The sequence below is a fragment of the Tupaia chinensis genome, unplaced genomic scaffold (genome assembly GCF_000334495.1).
Source record: "Tupaia chinensis unplaced genomic scaffold, TupChi_1.0 Scaffold000407_1, whole genome shotgun sequence".
Classification (NCBI taxonomy): Eukaryota; Metazoa; Chordata; class Mammalia; order Scandentia; family Tupaiidae; genus Tupaia; species Tupaia belangeri.
Window position 1 is genome coordinate 1,183,101 of NW_006159909.1, and position 18,140 is coordinate 1,201,240.

Below are 18,140 nucleotides of genomic sequence, written 5' to 3' on the forward strand. Positions count from 1 at the left end.
ACTAGGGCTGGATGGTGGTGCAGCAGTAAAGCACAATGCTCAGTGAGCCAGTCCTCATAGGAAGGTTGTAGGTTCGAGTCTGGAAACCTTCCTTAGTATGCCAGACACGTGTGCCCATGAACTGGCCTGGCTGAAGCTGGGAGTAGATCACAGTGTCAGTACCCAGTTGGGGTGCTGTCTCTTTTATGGAAAAAATAAATAAATAAATAAAATTTAAAATGGGCTGTGGCGAGCCAGTGGGTGGCATGGTAGTTCAAGTGCTGGATTCCCACATGGCTGGCTGTAGTTTGAATCTCAGACCTGATGGCTTGAAAATCACAACAAATTAATAGATAAATAAATAAGCGTTTAAAAACAACATAGGCTGTGGTAATGCATGCTGATCAATAGTTACATAGCAAGTTAAGGCCACATGTGAGGCCTGGGTTTGATCTCTGGTCAACTCCAAAGCTGACCATAGGACTATATGCCTGTATCAGGAGGAAAGTGCCATAACAGGAGGCAGAATAGTACCATAGCAAGACATGTCTTTGTTTTTTTGTTTTTTTTTTGAGAGGTTTTTGCTATAGGGCGTGTGCGCTCGCCAGACAGACAGAGACAGAGAGACAAAAGGTGAGAAATCACCCCCCAGGATGGTCACGCCGCAATCCCTTCTCCTCCATTCTCCTCTAGAAATAGTGTATAGAAAAAAATGGGGAAATAGCTTCATACCAGGTTTTAGAAGGCAAAGAATAGCAAGCTGAGGAGCTATGAAGCAACAGTGTACAGACCATTTCTTGACCATCTGTGAATCTTCAAGGCCTATCCTGAAGTACTCTGATAAGGGGCAGCAGGTGGCTCGGTGGTTAAGGTGCTGGACTCCCATGAGTCCTGGACCCAGTGGCTTGAAAATCACACCGGGCATGTGTGTGTGCATGCCCAAAATCCTGAGAGGAGACTGGAGAAGAAGGGATTGTAGCATGGCCATCCCCTCTAGGGATAATTTCTCACTTTCCCTCTCTCTCTTTCTCTCTCTCTCTCTCTGATGGATACACATGCCTTATGGCAAAAAAAAACTAAAAACAGGAGGTAGCAGGTGGCATAATAGCTAAGGCACTGTATTCTCACATGGCCAATGGTGGCTTAAGTCCTGGACCCAGAGGCTCGAAAATCATACCAGGCGCGTGTGCCTGCCTAAAATCTCAGGAGGAGAATGGAGAAGGGACTGTGGCGTCACCACCCCTCTTTGAAAGGTGATTTCTCATTTTCCCTTCTTTTGTGTTTCTCTGAAGCGTATGCACCATATAGGGAAAAAAAAAAGTACTCTGGCAATTAAAAAAACAGATCTTTGTCATATAAGGTTTTATTCCCTCTATGCCATATAAAGTAATATTGACAGGTTCTGGAGATTAGGATATGGATGCATCTTCTGGGAGTCACCATTCAGTGCACTACAAGCAGGCTCTTAAATTAAAAGTTACACACACACTAGGGCTGGATGGTGGTGCAGCAGTAAAGCACAATGCTCAGTGAGCCAGTCCTCATAGGAAGGTTGTAGGTTCGAGTCTGGAAACCTTCCTTAGTATGCCAGACACGTGTGCCCATGAACTGGCCTGGCTGAAGCTGGGAGTAGATCACAGTGTCAGTACCCAGTTGGGGTGCTGTCTCTTTTATGGAAAAAATAAATAAATAAATAAAATTTAAAATGGGCTGTGGCGAGCCAGTGGGTGGCATGGTAGTTCAAGTGCTGGATTCCCACATGGCTGGCTGTAGTTTGAATCTCAGACCTGATGGCTTGAAAATCACAACAAATTAATAGATAAATAAATAAGCGTTTAAAAACAACATAGGCTGTGGTAATGCATGCTGATCAATAGTTACATAGCAAGTTAAGGCCACATGTGAGGCCTGGGTTTGATCTCTGGTCAACTCCAAAGCTGACCATAGGACTATATGCCTGTATCAGGAGGAAAGTGCCATAACAGGAGGCAGAATAGTACCATAGCAAGACATGTCTTTGTTTTTTTGTTTTTTTTTTGAGAGGTTTTTGCTATAGGGCGTGTGCGCTCGCCAGACAGACAGAGACAGAGAGACAAAAGGTGAGAAATCACCCCCCAGGATGGTCACGCCGCAATCCCTTCTCCTCCATTCTCCTCTTGGGATCTTGGGCACGCACGCACACGCGCCCAGCGTGAGTTTTAAGCCATCGGGTCCGGGACACGAACCGCAGTCGACCACATGGGAGTCCAGCGCCATAGCCATTACGCTAACTGCTGGTTCCCAAGCAAGACATGTTTAAAAAAAATGTTTTAAGGTGCCAGGAGGTATGGTGTTTAAGATGCTGGATTCTCATATGGTCGACTGCGGTCAAAGTCCCAGACTTGGTGGCTTGAAAATCATGCCAGGTCGGGACCAGCAGTTAGCGTAATGGCTATGTCGCTGGACTCCCATGTGGTCGACTGCGGTTCGTGTCCCGGACCCGATGGCTTAAAACTCACGCTGGGCGCGTGTGCGTGCGTGCCCAAGATCCCGAGAGGAGAATGGAGAAGGGATTGTGGCGTGGCCTTCCCCCTAGGGGGTAATTTCTCACTTTCCGTCTGTCTGGTGAGTGCATGTGCCCTATAGCAAAAACCCCTCCAAAAAAAAAAAAAAAAAAGGAAAAGAAATCATGCCAGGCGCATGCGTGCGCATACCCAAAATCCCAGAAAGAGAATGAAGGGATTGCACCATGGCCATCCCCCTGGGGGAGTGATTTCTCACTTTCCCTCTCTCTCTCTGTGTCTGTTTTTCTTTCTCTCTGCCCATCTCTGGAAAAGTTGTTTTTATTAGCGCTATAGTGCTTATACTGCATTATACCAGTTTATATAGGATTACAATATACTTATTTTATTGCTCAAATTTTTCCAGATTTTGCCATTAAGAGCTATTTCAGTTGTCTCCTGTGTCCTTTTTTTTGGAGAGATTTTCACTGTAGGGCGCGTGCGCTGGCCAGCCAGCCAGAGAGAGACATAGAGACAGAAAGCGAGAAATCACCCCCCAGGGGGGATGGTCACGCCGCAATCCCTTCTCCTCCATTCTCCTCTCAGGATCTTGGGCACGCACGCACACGCGCCCGGCGTGAGTTTTTTTAAGCCACCGGGTCCGGGACACAAACCGCGTTCAACTACGTGGGAGTCCAGCGACATAGCCATTACGCTAACTGCTGGTTCCCATCCTGTGTCCTTTTGTTTTTAAATTATTTTTTCTTTTTGTTCTTCTTCAATTTGACCAGAGAGATAACACACAGAGAAAAAGAAAGAGGGAGAGTGAGAAAGTAAACCACCAGGTCTGGGACTGAAACCTGTTGGCCCTGTGGATATCCAACTCCCTAATCACCATGTGACCTGTGACCCCTCCTGTTTCCCTTTAATATATCCTCATCAATGTAGGTTTTTTTTTGTTTGTTTGTTTTTTAACACTTCCTCACTTTCTGACACTACAACATTCTTCAGGCTTTATTTTGTATGTCTCTGCCCCAGTCCTAGATTCAGACATTTCTCTTAGGGGCCCAGGTCACTTTTATTAGAGAATGATATTACAAATCAAGATTTGGGTGCTAGAGCTGCTGGTGCATCGGTAACATTGCTCAGAGAAACCAGATCACACATGGTGACTGCAGTTTGAATCCCTAGCCTGGTCAGCCTGAAACATGCTGGGCTTGTGTGCAAGTGCCCAAGATCCGATGGACTGGAAGACTGAAAGAAAGGAATCAAAGCATGGCCAGACCCTATGGAAGGTTTTTCTCTTTCTTTCACCCATGTGCATAAGCATGCTTTATAATGAATTTTGTAAAATGTCTGGATGCTAGGTATGCTCATTGCAACTGGGGAATCATTGCATCTATACCTGCTCCTCTATAAATATCTCTGTATGTAACTCTATTTATTTTAGAATAAACACAAATTTACACTCGCTAACTTGAATCCACTGGCAAGTGGATCATTCCACAGCTTCCTTTCTGCTTATCTGTAAATTCCTGTTAGAACAATGAGAAACCTAGCTCCGGTTGGAACTAGGTTCACATCCATTAACTTAATTGTTCACTTCCAGTATACCCATATAACAGTGTAAGAACTGTTAGCCCATAACCCATCAATATAACATTATCAAATAGAGTGTAGTGTTATTTGAGGTTCTCTTTGCCTTTAGTCTACAGACTCCATTCATTCAAAGTTATTTAGGTCAGCACTTTTCCCAGCCCCTTCATTAAGGTTGTTTCACACATTTGTAATACAATTAGATTCTCTTGTGATCATCTGTATTTCTGCCTGAAATCTGTGATCACCCAAATAAATGACTGAGATTTTTTTTTATGCAATATCATCTTTAATTAAGTATGAAGACCTTTCCAACATAAAATCTAGAGACCATTTCACCCACTGCTCTGTTTGGCTGCCAGTCTCTTGTCTCTCTCTTCAAAGGAGCCAGGATGCCTCTCTCTGTTGGTGATCACACCAATTCTTCCCAAGTTAGCACCTCCAGTCACCATACACAGGTTACCAGTATCGAACTTGATAAAATCAGTAATCTTGCCCGTCTTCAAATCAATCTGAATGGTGTCGTTCACCTTGATGAGAGGATCCGGGTAGCGGATGGTACGAGCATCATGGGTCACCAGATGAGGGATTCCTTTTGTGCCCACAAAGATTTTCCTCACTTTGCACAACTTGTACTTGGCCTCCTCAGGTGTAATACGATGGACAGCAAAGCGACCCTTGGTGTCATAGATCAGACGGAAATTCTCTCCAGTCTTGTCAATGCTGATGACATCCATGAAACCAGCAGGGTAGGTTATGTCAGTACGGACTTTGCCATCGATCTTAATGAACCACTGCATGCAGATCTTCTTTACCTCATCTCCTGTTAAAGCATACTTAAGTCTGTTCCTTAGGAAAATGATGAGAGGAAGACATTCCCTCAGCTTGTGGGGACCAGTGGATGGACGAGGAGCAAACACACCGGTCAGTTTATCCAGCATCCAATGCTTTGGAGCTGCTACCCGCTTCAGATGCTTCTTAGGGCCACGAGCCATGGTTATGCTAGAAACAGAAAGAGACTATATTTTTAAATGTGCATAAAGTTCACTCTTTGTGCGATAGTTCTATGAATTTTGACAAAATGTATAAAGTCCCATATGCACCGTTATAAAATGATACAAAATACTTTCACCATCTTAATAATTCCCTATGTAGACCAGCAGGCAGCATGGTGGTGAAGGTGCTAGATTCTCACATGGCCAACCACGGTAGTTCTGGATCTGGTAGCTTGAGAATAACACTGGCTTGCATCTGCACGAACACCCAAAGTCCTGAGAGAAGAATGGAGAAGATAGTGTGGTGTGGCCATCTCCCCTGGAGCGGGGGGTGACATCTCATTTTTTCTCTCTCTCTCTGGTGAGCACATACATCTGATGGCAAAAACCTAAAAAAAATAAAAAGGAAACCAAAATGGGATGGCAGGTGGTATGGTGGTTATGGTGCTGGACTGCCATATGTAGTTCAAAGCCAGGACCTGGTGGCTTGTTTTCTCATTATCTCTCTTCTCTGTCTCTCTTCGGTGAGCATAAGTGCCCTATAGCCAAATGAAGAAGAATAATAATAAATAAAATAAATAATCCTTAAAATAAATAAAAAACAAAACTAAACCATGCTTCACCTATTCATTCATCATTCTATCCTTGATCCCTGACAACTACTGATCATTTTACTGTCTTTATAGTGTTGTTTTTTTGGGGTGTCATATAATTGGAAGCATAATATAGTCTGTATAGATGGGCTTTTTTCACTTGGGAATATACATTTAAGTTCCTCCATGACTTTCATTGTTAACGTATAGAAATATAATGTATTCTGTATTTCTATCTTGTATTGTGAATTGTCCATTACTACAGTGCTAACAGAAATTATCTAAGACTGCAGGGGCTGGCAAGTGGTGTGGTGGTTAAGGGCGCTGGACTCTCACATGGCAGACTCATGTTTGAGTCCTGGACATGGTGGCTTGCTTTCTTACTTTCTCTCTCCTTCGCTCTGTCCTCGGGTAAAATTAAAAATAAATAAATAAAGTTAAATAAAATAATACTTAAAAAAAAAAAAAGAAATACCTAAGACTAGGTAATTTTTAAAGACATAGAACTTTATTGAGGGGCCAGTGGGTGGCGTGGTGGTTAAGGCAGCTGAACTCTCCTTGACTGCAGTTCAAGTCCTGGACCTGGCAGCTTGCTTTCTCACTTTTCCTCTCTCTCTGTCTCACTATGGTCAATGTAAAAAAAATAAAATAATAAAAATAAAATAATTCCTTAAAAAAACCTTTATTAATCACAAAAGTTTTTAAAAGATTTAACTTTATTTTTTAATTTGACCAGAGAGGGACAGAGTGAGAGAGAGAGAGAGGGGAAGTGAGAAAAAAAAAAACTATATAAATAAGGATGCCAATCATATTTGAGCATATTAGATTAGGACTACTCTAATGACCTCACGTTAGCTTGATTACCTCTGATAAGAAGCTATCTCCAAACGAAGTCACATTCTGAGGTTACTAGGGAACCAGGGTTTGAACTTATGAATTTTTGGGGGGGAGGGGTCACAATCCAACCTGTAACATCATCAATCATCTGTGACTAGAGATGGTTTTACTTGTTCCTTTTTAACCTAGAATCCTTTTATTTATTTATTTAAAAATATTTATTTTTTTTTCCATTTGTTATTGTTAGTTTTTTTTTTTTAATTTGATGAGAGAGAGAGAGAGAGAGAGAGAGAAATGAGAAAAAGCCACCAGGTCTGGGACTTGAACCATGGTTGGCCATGTGGGAATCCAGCGCCCTTATCCACCACACCACCTGCTGGCCCCCTTTTATTTATTTTTTGAAGCATTTATTTATCTATTTATTTGTTGTGATTTCAAGCCACCACATGTGGGAGTAGAATTACAGTCAGCTATGTGGGAACTCAGTGCCTTAACCACACCACCTGTTGGGCCAATCCCTTTATTTCTTTTTCTTGTCTAATTGTCCTGGCTGGACACAAAAGCAGGAAATTTGAGGGCCAGCAGGTGGCATAGTAGTTAAGATGTGGACTCCCACATGGGTGGCCATGTTTGGATCCAGTGACTTGAAATTCATGATGGGCACGTGTGCCCAAAATTCCAAGAGGAGCATGAAGGAGAAAGGATTGAGGTATAGCGACCCACCCCTGCCGGGGGAGGGCTTTATTGCTCACTTTTCCTCTCACTTTCTCTCTCACTGCCTATTTCCTCTTAGGGGAGTGCATGAGACCCATGGCAAAAACCTTAAAAAATTAATATAAAATAAAAAGCAGGAGATTATTTTCACTGGATCACCTTGTTTTTTGGTTTGTTTTGGTAAAGCACTTTGTACTATATAAAATTATTTTGCAGGCCAGCCCATGGCAGTGGTTAAGGTGGCTGGCTTAACCACTTCTCCACTTGGCTGACTGAGTGATGTGAGCCCTAGACCTGGAGATTCAAGAAACTCTTGGGAGCCTGTAGGTGTGTGGTGGTTAAAGGTGCTGGACTCCCATATGGCCAACAGCGGTTCAAGTTCTGAACCTGGTGACTTGCTTTTTCACTTTCCTCTCTCTGATCAAACTGGAAATAAATAAATATAGTTAAATAATTTTTAAAAGAAGAGAGAAAGAAACACTCTGGCATGCGCATGTGTGCCCCAAATCCTTAAAGGATGAAGGGATGTAAAAGAAGGGATTACACTGTGACCATTCCCCAAAGGGGGTGCTTTCTCACTTTCTCCCCTTCCACCCCTAGTGCATGTGCCCTCTGGCAAAATTAAACTTTGTAAAAAGAATTATCTTGCTTAATTTGGGGACAAATGACTAATTTCCTACTATCACTACCCTATGTCAGACTATTTCTTCTCTCAAGATTACTGTCACTTGTCCCTGTCTAAAACTCTGTCAACCCACTATCCACATTGCAGCCAAAGTGACTTTTCTCTTGTTTTCTTTCTAAAATATTGCTGATAGGTGCTTGTCAGAGAGAAAACAGAGAAAGTTCAAAAACACCCCTCATGGGGACCAGCAGTTAGCGTAATGGCTATGTCACTGGACTCCCACGTAGTCGACAGAGGTTTGAGTCTCGGACCTGGTGGCTTAAACTCACGCAGGGTATGTGTGCGTGCGTGCCCAAGATCCCAAGAGGAGAATGGAGGAGAAGGGATTGCAGCATGGCCATCCCCCTGGGGAGTGATTTCTTGCTTTCTGTCTGTCTCTGTCTGCCTGGAGAGCGCACATGCCCTATAGCAAAAAACAAACAAACAAACAAACAAAAACAAAAAAACACTCCCAAAAAAGAAAAAAAAAAGTAAACACCCCTCATGGAAGATGTTCCCACTGGATTACCTTCTCCATTTCTCATTTGGGAATTGTGGCCATCAGGCACCCATGCCTCACATGTTTTTCAAGCTGCTGGGTCCTGGACTTGAACCATGCAGTTGGTTATGTGGGATTCAGTTATCTCAACCACCATGCCATCAGGTGGGCCCAAAGTGACTTTTCTTTTTTCTTTCTTTCTAGAATTATTTATTTAATTCCATTTGTTATTATTATTATTATTTTAAATTTGACCAGAGAGATGGATAGAGAAAGTAGAATTGAGAAAGTAAGCCAAAAGGTCTGGGACTAGAACCACAGAAGACCATGTAGGAGTACAGTGACTTAACCACCATGCCACCAGCTAGCCCCTCTTTATTAAAATATTAAAAAGGGATCAGCAGTTGGCGTAATGGCTGTCATGGGACTCCCATGTAGTTGATCGTAGTTTGAGTCCCAGACCTGGTGGCTTAAATTCACACGGGGCACTAGTGCATGCATGCCCAAGATCCCGAGAGGAGAATGGAAGAGAAAGGATTGTGGTGTGGCTGTGCCCCTCCACCGGGGGTGATTTCTCTTTTTGTCTCTGTCTCTTTCTGTCTTTCTGGCAAGTACACACGCCCTATAGCAAAAACTTCTCAAAAAATTAATAAAATTATTTATTCAAACTTCCTTTTTTTAATTTTAGAAAGATTTTTGTTATAGGGCATGTGAGCTCACTGGAGACAGACAGAAAGTGAGAAATCACCCCCCCCCCCCCCCCCGCGGGAAGGTCATGCCACAATCCCTTCTCCAATGTCCTCTCAGGATTTTGAGCACATATGCACACGCTCCGGGCGTGAGTTTTAAGCCTCTAGATCTGGGACTCGAACTGCAGTTTTTCACGTGGGAGTCCAGCACCACAACCACTACACCACCCACTGGCCATTTGACCTTCTTTTCCTTTTTTTTCTTTTTTAAAAAAAAAAATTATTTTATTTAACTTTATTTTTAATTTGACCAGAGATGAACAGAGTAAGAGAGAGAGAGAGAGAGAGAGAGAGAAAGCAAGCTACCAGGTCTGAGACTTGAACCACTGTGGGCCATGTGGGAGTATATCACCTTTAACCACACCACCTGCAGGGCCCTCAATCTTATTTTTATTTAAAAAATTTTTTTTTTTCTTTGGAGACGTTTTTGCTATAGGGCGCGTGCGCTCGCCAGACAGAGAGAGATATAGAGACAGAAAGCGAGAAATCACCCCCCAGCGGGGATGGTCATGCGGCAATCCCTTCTCCTCCATTCTCCTCTCAGGATCTTGGGCATGCACGCACGCACACACGCCAGGCGTGAGTTTTAAGCCACCGGGTCCGGGACTCGAACCGTGGTTGACTACGTGGGAGTCCAGAGACATAGCCATAACGCTAACTGCTGGTTCCCAATCTTATTTTTATAAACTGCAATCTAATTCAGCTTCATCTTGACTAATTCTGTGACCTAGGGCAAATTACTCTAGATCTCTTAAGCCTCTTTTATCTCATCTATATTAACTATTAACAGGTTGATAATGGCACCTACTTGACAGGTTTGAGACAGCAAAAAACTACCACAATGCCTGGCATGAGATTAAGTGCTCCAAAGATGACCTTGGATTGACTCTCAGACCGCACAGTTTACTTTCTCACTTTCCCTCTCTTTTGTCAAATTAAAAAAATAATAATAAAGTTAAACACATTAACCCTTAGAAACAAACCTAAAAGTAGAGTAACACATAATTTATAGTACTAGCTATCACCACATGCTAAACCTGTCCAGTCAGATTAACAGGGCCTTCCTTGCTCAAAGTCCTGCAGCCAGGCGCTGGTGCTGGCGGGATGGAAACCCAACCAACAGCCCAGCCCGTTCACCTCTGGCATCATCGTACAGGCGTAAACTCGACCGTGCCTTCTCAGACTCAGGACGCTAGCAGGCATCTCCAGAACGCGTCTTCATAAGGCCTCGGTTTCTCCCGCCTCTAGCAACTTCGCTATGAGCTCAAGCCCTACTTCAACTCGTTTCGATTAGGTGCTTAGCCTCAAAGACTCGCACTTTTTGCTTCTTTTGTGAGACACCTCCCTCACCTTCCTGGCTCCCATTCATCCTTCAGGAAACCTTTACTAACAGCCTAAATGACGGTGAAGGAGTGTCAGGAGTATCCCTTCTCTAAGATCTCGCATTTTCTATTTTCATTTGACCAGACCGAGACAGAGAGAGAGAGGGCAAGTGAGAAAGCAACCCACCAGGTCCAGGCCTCGAACCGCGGTGGACCACGTGGGAGTCCAGCGCTTTTAACCACCGCCCCACCACCGACACTGACCCCGCACTTTGCTTATCGCCGCGCTGACCACAGTGCGTGGTGTGGTCACTACGTGAGCTACAAGGCCCAGCCCGGACACCTTGGATATAGTACGAAGTAGGCAAACACGGAGGCTAACTGCAGAAAGCATTCGTCCGGACAATAGAAACAAAATTAAAAATCGGGCGCTGTCAGTTATCTTCCACTCGTAAGCGCTCCTTAATTATATCGGTGATCTTTTCAGTTTTTTGCTTCTATTCCCGTGCGTCTAATCGTACCTAGGTCGCCTGCCGCTTTGAAAAGAACTCTGGAAGGGCCTGGAAGCGCAGCCAGGAACGGCGCGGTCAGCTTAGACAAGATGGCAGCTGCCTCTGGGAGACCGCGAGTCTCCACCCACTCAGGGCGGAGGTCCGTGTCATGTGACCACCCCTGCCTGGCCCCGCCTTCCGCCGCAGTGCCTGCCGGGAGACGGAGCCGCGAACGAGGGCGTCGGCCATTTTGTGTCTGTTTCCTGTGGGACGCGGTGGTGGCTGTTAGGTCGGGGGAGCGAGGTGTATTCGTCTTGATTCTCTTGCTTCCTTTCTCCTCAGCTTTACTAGCGCAGTTATGGGTCGCAAGAAGAAGAAGCAGCTGAAGCCATGGTGCTGATATCCTTTGTTTGAAGTGAGGCCGAGAGTGGGGGGTGTGGGGGTTGTTGGTTACGGAAACTGGGAGGCCTGTATTTGGCCTTTGGCGGGGAGCGTTTGGGATCTGGGCCTTAGACGGGTTGGCTTGGTGGCTGGGTTCAGGCCGGGGAAAGCTTAGGGGAAAGTGGGCTTTCTAGGCTAGAAGCCCTGGCTTTTGTGGGTCGTAGGGTTCCGTGACTCAGGAGGATCTTCTTGTTTGTTGAGAATGGTGGCCAGATGGGAGGCGGCCTGTACCCCTCCACCAAGGACAATGTCCCCCAAGGACTATTCTGCTACACTCCGTTGTTTTGGTGACGATTCAACAAAGGGACTTTTCTTGGAGTGTAATACGCTGATTGACTCCGAGGAGGGTTCAGGAAGAGCCCCCGGAGTCTGTCGCCCACTTTTTGTTTCTTTTTTAAGAATTGGTGATTTAGTAAAAGGCCGTGTTAATCAATCCTAGTTTTGAACCTTTTTTTTTTTTAAGACGCGTGGGTGGGGGAGAACTAGCTTCCGTGTCTCACGGAGGCGCCTTAATCTTCAGGAAGCGTTCTCTTAGAGGGTGGAGTTTCTTAACATTACTCAACTTTAGGACCAAAAAAAAAAAAAAAAGCCAATCTTATTAGGAAAACTCCTACTAAAATGAGGCATTCTTTGAGTACTTAAGAGTAGATTTTGTTTGCTGTCGTGTACCAAAAACGAGTATAGGACTGCATTTATTTTATAATAGCTTAAAAAAAAGAAAGCTTTAAAATGGCTATGCATTTTCTAAACTGCTTTTAGGAAAATCTGAGTAGGGATAAGAATTCTTAACTTTACAGACCACTTCTTTATGAGTTCATATACATTTCCTTTGCAACAAATTTTAGTGACTAATTGGAAACAAGTTTGTGTTGTTTATTCGAAATTGTGTCATTACTCACTATGAAGTCGTTCTTAAATTCTAAATTTAGTAAATATTTTTATTTTCTATAAACTTAATCTGGTTGTGCTGTGAAATTCTGTCTTAACATAAACTTAAGGATTCCATAATGTTAAGCCTGTTATTGTTCACAGTGGGCATTTAAAATATTGAATAAAAAATTAATTTCATCTAACATCTTTGGTTTAACCAACAGAAATTTGACAAAAATATATTACCAGTTAACTGAGATGTTTGAGGGTGATGAGGAGAGATGCGTTTCCAGGAAATTAAAAATAGTGGAATTACTTGTCAAGTGTAATTTTTAATTGTGCATTAAATACAAAAGGCAACGTTTTTGTGGAGTTCCATTTTGATTTTTAGCTGTTTCCCTATTTTTATGTTCCCCTATTCTCATGATAGTTTTCTTAATTACAGGCAGTGTGTTATGACTTTGGTGTTTTTGTTTCTTAACAATATTGATCAGGTATTGTAATAGAGATTTTGATGATGAGAAGATCCTTATACAGCATCAAAAAGCAAAACATTTCAAATGCCATATATGTCATAAGAAATTGTATACAGGACCTGGTTTAGCTATTCATTGCATGCAGGTAAGAATTTTTTGTGTACTTTTTGTTCTCCGCCTGATTTGGAAACATGAATAATCTTGAGTTTCTCTTCTACAACGTAATATTTTTGTTCATTTGTTGCCAAATATAAGGTAGCCAGTCAGCTTTAAAAACAAAAAGGGCCAGCAGGTGACGCGTTGCTGACCATGGTTCAAGAACCAGACCTGGTGGCTTTCCCTGTCTCTCTTGCGCTGTCCTTCTCTGGTCAAATTAAAATAAGTAAGTAAGTAAAGTACGTTAAATAAAAATAATTCTCGGGACCAGCAGTTAGCGTAATGGCTGTGTCGCTGGACTCCATGTAGTCGACCGCGGTTCGAGTCCCGGACCTGGTGGCTTAAAACTCACGCAGGGCGCATGTGCATGCGTTCCCAGGATCCCGAGAGGAGACTGGAGGAGAAGGGCGCGGCGTGGCCTTCCCCCCAGGGGGTGATTTCTCGCTTTCTGTCTGTCTGTCTGTCTCTTGTCTGTCTGGCAAGTGCACGCGCCCTATAGCAAAAACCTCTCCAAAAAAAATAATAATTCTCTTTTAAAAAATTATTTATTTTTGATTTTGGTCAGAGAGGATCAGAGCGAGAAAGAAAGCAGGCCACCAGGTCCAGGATTTGAACTGTGATTGTCCATGTGAGAGTCCAGCACCCTTAACCACCATGCCACTGCTGGTCCCAATAAGAATAATTTTTTTAAGAGGTTTTTTGTTTGTTTGTTTGTTTGTTTGTTTGTTTTTGCTATAGGACACTTGCACTGACCAGAAAGAGACAGACAGAAAGCAAAAAATCACCCCATGGGGGGATGGCCCCTCCACAATCCCTTCTTCTCTTGGGATCATGGTCACCAGGTCCGGGACTCAAACTGCATGCAGTTGACTACATGGAAGTCCATTGACAGCCATTACGTCCATTGCTGATCCCCAAAATAATTCTTTTTAAAAAATTAAAAAACAAAAACAAAACTGAGGGCCAGCAGGTGGTGTAGGGGTTAAAACTTTGGATTCCCACATGACCACCTGCAGTTTGAGCCCCAGGTGCTTGAAGCTCATGCCTAGAACTTGTGTGCATGCTCAAAATCCCCAGAGCATGTAGGTGGGCCATGCCCCTAGAGGGTGATTTCTGATTTTCCATCACTGGTGAATACATGTGTCCTATGGCAGAAACCGCAAAAAAAATTTGCTCTTTGTCTTTACAGGGCTTATATTTGTATTTATTAATGAGATATTTTTGCTCTAGGGCATGTGCACTCACCAGAGCGAGAAACAGAAAGCAAGAAATCACCCCTTTGGGTGGATGGCCATGCCACAATCAGTCCTTCTCCATTCTCCTCTCAGGATTTTGGGCACATATGCACATTTGCCTGGCATGAGTTTAAGCCACTAGATCCGGGACTGGAATTTGCAGTCAACTACATGGGACTCCAGCAATGTAACCATTGTGCCATCTGCTGGTCCCAATTTGTTTGTTTTGTTTATTAAAGAATTATTTTATTTAACTTTATTTTCATTTGACCATAGAGGGACAGAGACGTAAAGTGAGGGGGATGAGAAAGGAAGCTGCCAGGTCTGGCACTTGAGCCATGGTCAGTCATGTGGGAGTCCAGTACCCTTCCTTAATCACCACACCTGCTGGCCTCACCAATTTACTTATTTTTAAAGTGAGATTTTTGCTATAAGGTGCATGTACTAGCCAGAGAAAGAGACTGGGAAATCACCCCCACACACACCCCCATTACCCCACCCACCCCCCACCCCCTGGGGTGGCATGCCACACTCCCCAAGCATGGGTTTTAAGCCTCCAGATCTGGGACTCAAACCTTCGTCAACTATTGTAGTAGTCCTGCTAATCCCTGTAGTTATCTTTAAGTTATTGATTTCTTTTGTTCTAGGTTAGATGGTGATTAGGTTGATTTCACTCTTGAGTGCTTGGGGTAGAAAATGAGGTCCATTGATTTAATTTTTGTGGGCTGTCTGGTCAAAATAGTTAATACCTAATTAGCTGCCATTATTCACTGCTATCGAAGGGTTTATTTGTTAAAATCAGTAGCTTGAGGCTAGGCTTCTTATGGCAATTTATATTCCTTGGGTCTCTTTTGGAATAGCAGCATTATATTTTGTTTAATAATACCTAAACTTTTTGAGTTGTTTCAGTAGTAGGTAGTGAGAACTTCGAAATTTATATTTTTGATGTTTAATAAGTACAATTACATCTCATTGAAAATGATTTTGTTTGCCAATACCAAGGCTGCATGAAGTTTTGCTAACTTAGAAATGTGAGATGAATAAGTCCTATACTTTGGAAATTACTATTGGTGGGAGGCAAGAAGACATTGGTTCCACAAGCTTAAAAATAATGTTATGAGGGGGCAATAGATGGTGTAGTAGATAGGTCATTGGGCAGCTGACTGAGGTTCGAATCCCTGACCTCCTGACTTGAAAATCATGCTGGGGTGTGTGTGTGTACGCCTGCGTTTGCGCATGTCCAAGATCCCAGGAGGAGAAAGTATTGTGACATGGTCATCCCTCCTGGGAGGGTAATTTCTCACTTTTACTATTTGTCTCACCCACCCACCCTACTCCAGGGCACCAGCCCTATGGCAAAAACCTCTTTAAAAAAAAGTCAAATATTTAATAGATCCTTTTCACTTCAATTATTTTATTGTAGTACTTTTGTATCCCTTTAGCATTACTTGAGAGCCTATTTCATGCTAAACCTGCAGTTGTTACTTTGTCACTCATTAGTTACCTGTGGCTTGCATAAAATTAAGAATTAGAACAGGCCTTATAGCCTGATAGTTAAGGAAGATGGGGGCCACATAGCTGACTGAGTTGAATTCTAGCAATCCCAGAGTTCTAACAGGATGCAGTAATGGAGAGGAAGGGATTGCTGTATGACCACGCCCTGTGCCCTGTTGTGGGGTGCTTTTCTTTGGCTTAATAAGTTCGTGGTGAGTGCATACACCCAGGGCAGTTATTTAAAAAAAAAAAAAAAAAAAACTGATACATTCAGTTCCTTATGTTGTAACCACATTCCCAGTAACTGAATATTATATTGGAGAACCTAGATAATTGACCATTTCCATTCATTACAGAAAGTTCTTTTTGGGTAGCACTATGCTAGACAGTATTTTAGGCATTATATAGCGGTTAATAAAACAAAGGTTTTGTCGTTTGTGGAGTTTATGTTTATATTGTGGAGAAAAACCTGTAAATATTTAGTTCATCTTATGGTAATTAGTGATAGAGAAAGGTAAAGCTATGTAGGAGGCATAGAGAAGGCCACAAAAGAAAATAGGCCTGAATGAGAATCCCTTAGCTGAGCAGAAATCTTGAAGGAAACCGGAGAGTTTCTAGGGAACAGAAAATGAAATGGCCTAGTTTGGAGGCTTCTCCTAAATCGAAAAGGTAAGCAAGCATTATGCTTTGTTATATGGGAGGGCTAATAGGCTATTATAGGACATTTTCTTTAATTCTGTATCATGAGAGATTTCAGCAGGGATAATATGATTTGATACACTTCTCTTTATTAATTTGATACACTTCTAAAAATTTAAATTGCTACAGAGCACCTGAGCTCTAAAAAGAAAAAGTGTGAAAGCATTCCTTAAGGTGCATGGGCATGCTATAGTCCTCTCTCTCCCATCATTCTCTTGGGATTTTTGGGTTTGAGTGCACATGTGCATAGGGTGTTTATCAAGCTGCTGGGTTCAGGATTCAAACCTCAGTTTGCTATGTGGGATTCACCCACCTTAAACTCCGTTCCACATGTTGGTCCACGTGTGTTTGTGCGAGTCACTGAAGCTGGGATTGTAACTGGTCATTCTTGTGGTATCCATCTGCCTTAACCATTAGACATACCTTTGGTTGACTCAATCTGATAACACTTTCCTAGAAGATCATTCTGGCTGCAGAATTGAAAATGGACTGCAGAGTCCAGTGAGATCAATTAGACTTGAGTATTGCAGGCAAGAGGTGTTGGACTAGATGGTGGGGTATGAGGAAAAAGAGAGCAAAGGGTAATCTGAAGTTGTTTGCTCTAAATGTGAAACATGAGTTACCATACACTAAGATGTGGAAAGCTGTAGGAAGTATGGGATTAGTAGAGAAGACATTAGTGTTCATTTTGAAGTGTGTTGAATATCCAAATGTTATGTAAGCAGTTAGATGTACAAGTCTGATTTACAGAAATTGGAGCTGATGGAAGAATACAGCATAAAAAAGACTAGTTTAAGCCATGATACTAAATGTACTTTCCTAGTGAGTATAATGTGGATAGAAAAGAAGCACAAGGGTTCTCCTTGCGAGGTCACTCCCATAATTAACTGGTCAATAGATTACAAGGGACCGTACAAGAGAGTGGTGAAAGAAGGGAAAACTTAAGAAGATAGTACTTGGAAGTTACTTAGGTGTTTCAGGGAGTAAGCTCTTTGAGACAGATTCTGGTGGTTGATCAAGTGAAAGGAGGACTGAAATTAAATTGGAGGTTATTAGTCACTTGACAAGATTGATAAGGGTAAAATCTTGAGTGCTTGGAAAGTGGGAAAGGACATTGAGCCCAAAGAGAAGAGCAGAAAAATTAAGTAGACACCAAAAGGAGATTAGATGAGAAACTTGTGATGGTAATTATTTTTAAGAGAGTTTTTTTTTTTTTTCTTTCTGGTATAGGGTGCATGCACCCATGGGAGAGAGAAACAGAAAGCAAAAGCCAGAAATCACGCACCCCAGTGGGGGGAGGGCAGGGATGGGATGGCCACTCCACAGTCCCTTCTACTCTATCCTCCTCTTGGAATTTTGGGCATGCAGGCACATGCAGCACCTGGCAGGAGTTTTTTGTTTGTTTGTTTGTTTTGCTATAGGGCACATGTGTTCGCCAGACAGACAGAGAGAGAGAGAGACAGAAAGCGAGAAATCACCCCCTGGGGTGGGGTGGTCATGCTGCAATCCATTCTCCTCTCGGGATCTTGGCACGCACACACGCGCCCAGCATGAGTTTAAGCCACCGGGGCCGGAACTTGAACTGTGATCGACTACATGGGAGTCCAGCGACATAGCCATTACGCTAACTGCTGGTCCCCTGGCAGGAGTTTTAAGCCACTGGGTCCAGGAGTTGAATCCACTGTTGAACTGCAGTTGACTGTGGGAGTCGAGAAGCTTTACCATTATGCTATTTTCTTTTTATTTATGTAGTCTTTTTTTTTTTTTTCTTTAAGAATTATTTTAGTCTACTTTTATTTATTTAATTTGACGGGGTGGGGGAGAGAAGAGGTAAACCCATGTAGTCAACC

General features: G+C 42.9%; 2 protein-coding genes across 2 annotated transcripts in view; one reads left to right on the top strand and one right to left on the bottom strand.

Moving 5' to 3' along the window:
- Positions 1-4,390: 4,390 nt before the first annotated feature.
- Positions 4,391-11,064, bottom strand: LOC102500320 (40S ribosomal protein S4). Its single transcript, XM_006154379.3, has 2 exons — positions 10,950-11,064; positions 4,391-5,057 (listed from the first exon to the last, which is right to left on the bottom strand). The coding sequence occupies exon 2, from the start codon at positions 5,048-5,050 to the stop codon at positions 4,391-4,393; it is 660 nt and encodes a 219-aa protein (XP_006154441.1). The 5' UTR covers positions 5,051-5,057; positions 10,950-11,064.
- Positions 11,065-11,147: 83 nt separating this feature from the next.
- ZNF207 (zinc finger protein 207) overlaps positions 11,148-18,140 on the top strand; it is a 21,791-nt gene continuing 14,798 nt past the window's right edge. Inside the window, exons 1-2 of the mRNA XM_027774141.1 lie at positions 11,148-11,318; positions 12,725-12,851. Of these exons, the coding sequence (XP_027629942.1) occupies positions 11,278-11,318; positions 12,725-12,851 (168 nt within the window). The 5' untranslated portion in view covers positions 11,148-11,277. The remainder of the gene's footprint in view (positions 11,319-12,724; positions 12,852-18,140) is intronic.

What these genes read in the sequence shown, in the direction of transcription:
- LOC102500320 (XM_006154379.3), bottom strand. Translation starts at nt 5,050, where the DNA reads ATGGCTCGTGGCCCTAAGAAGCATCTGAAGCGGGTAGCAGCTCCAAAG.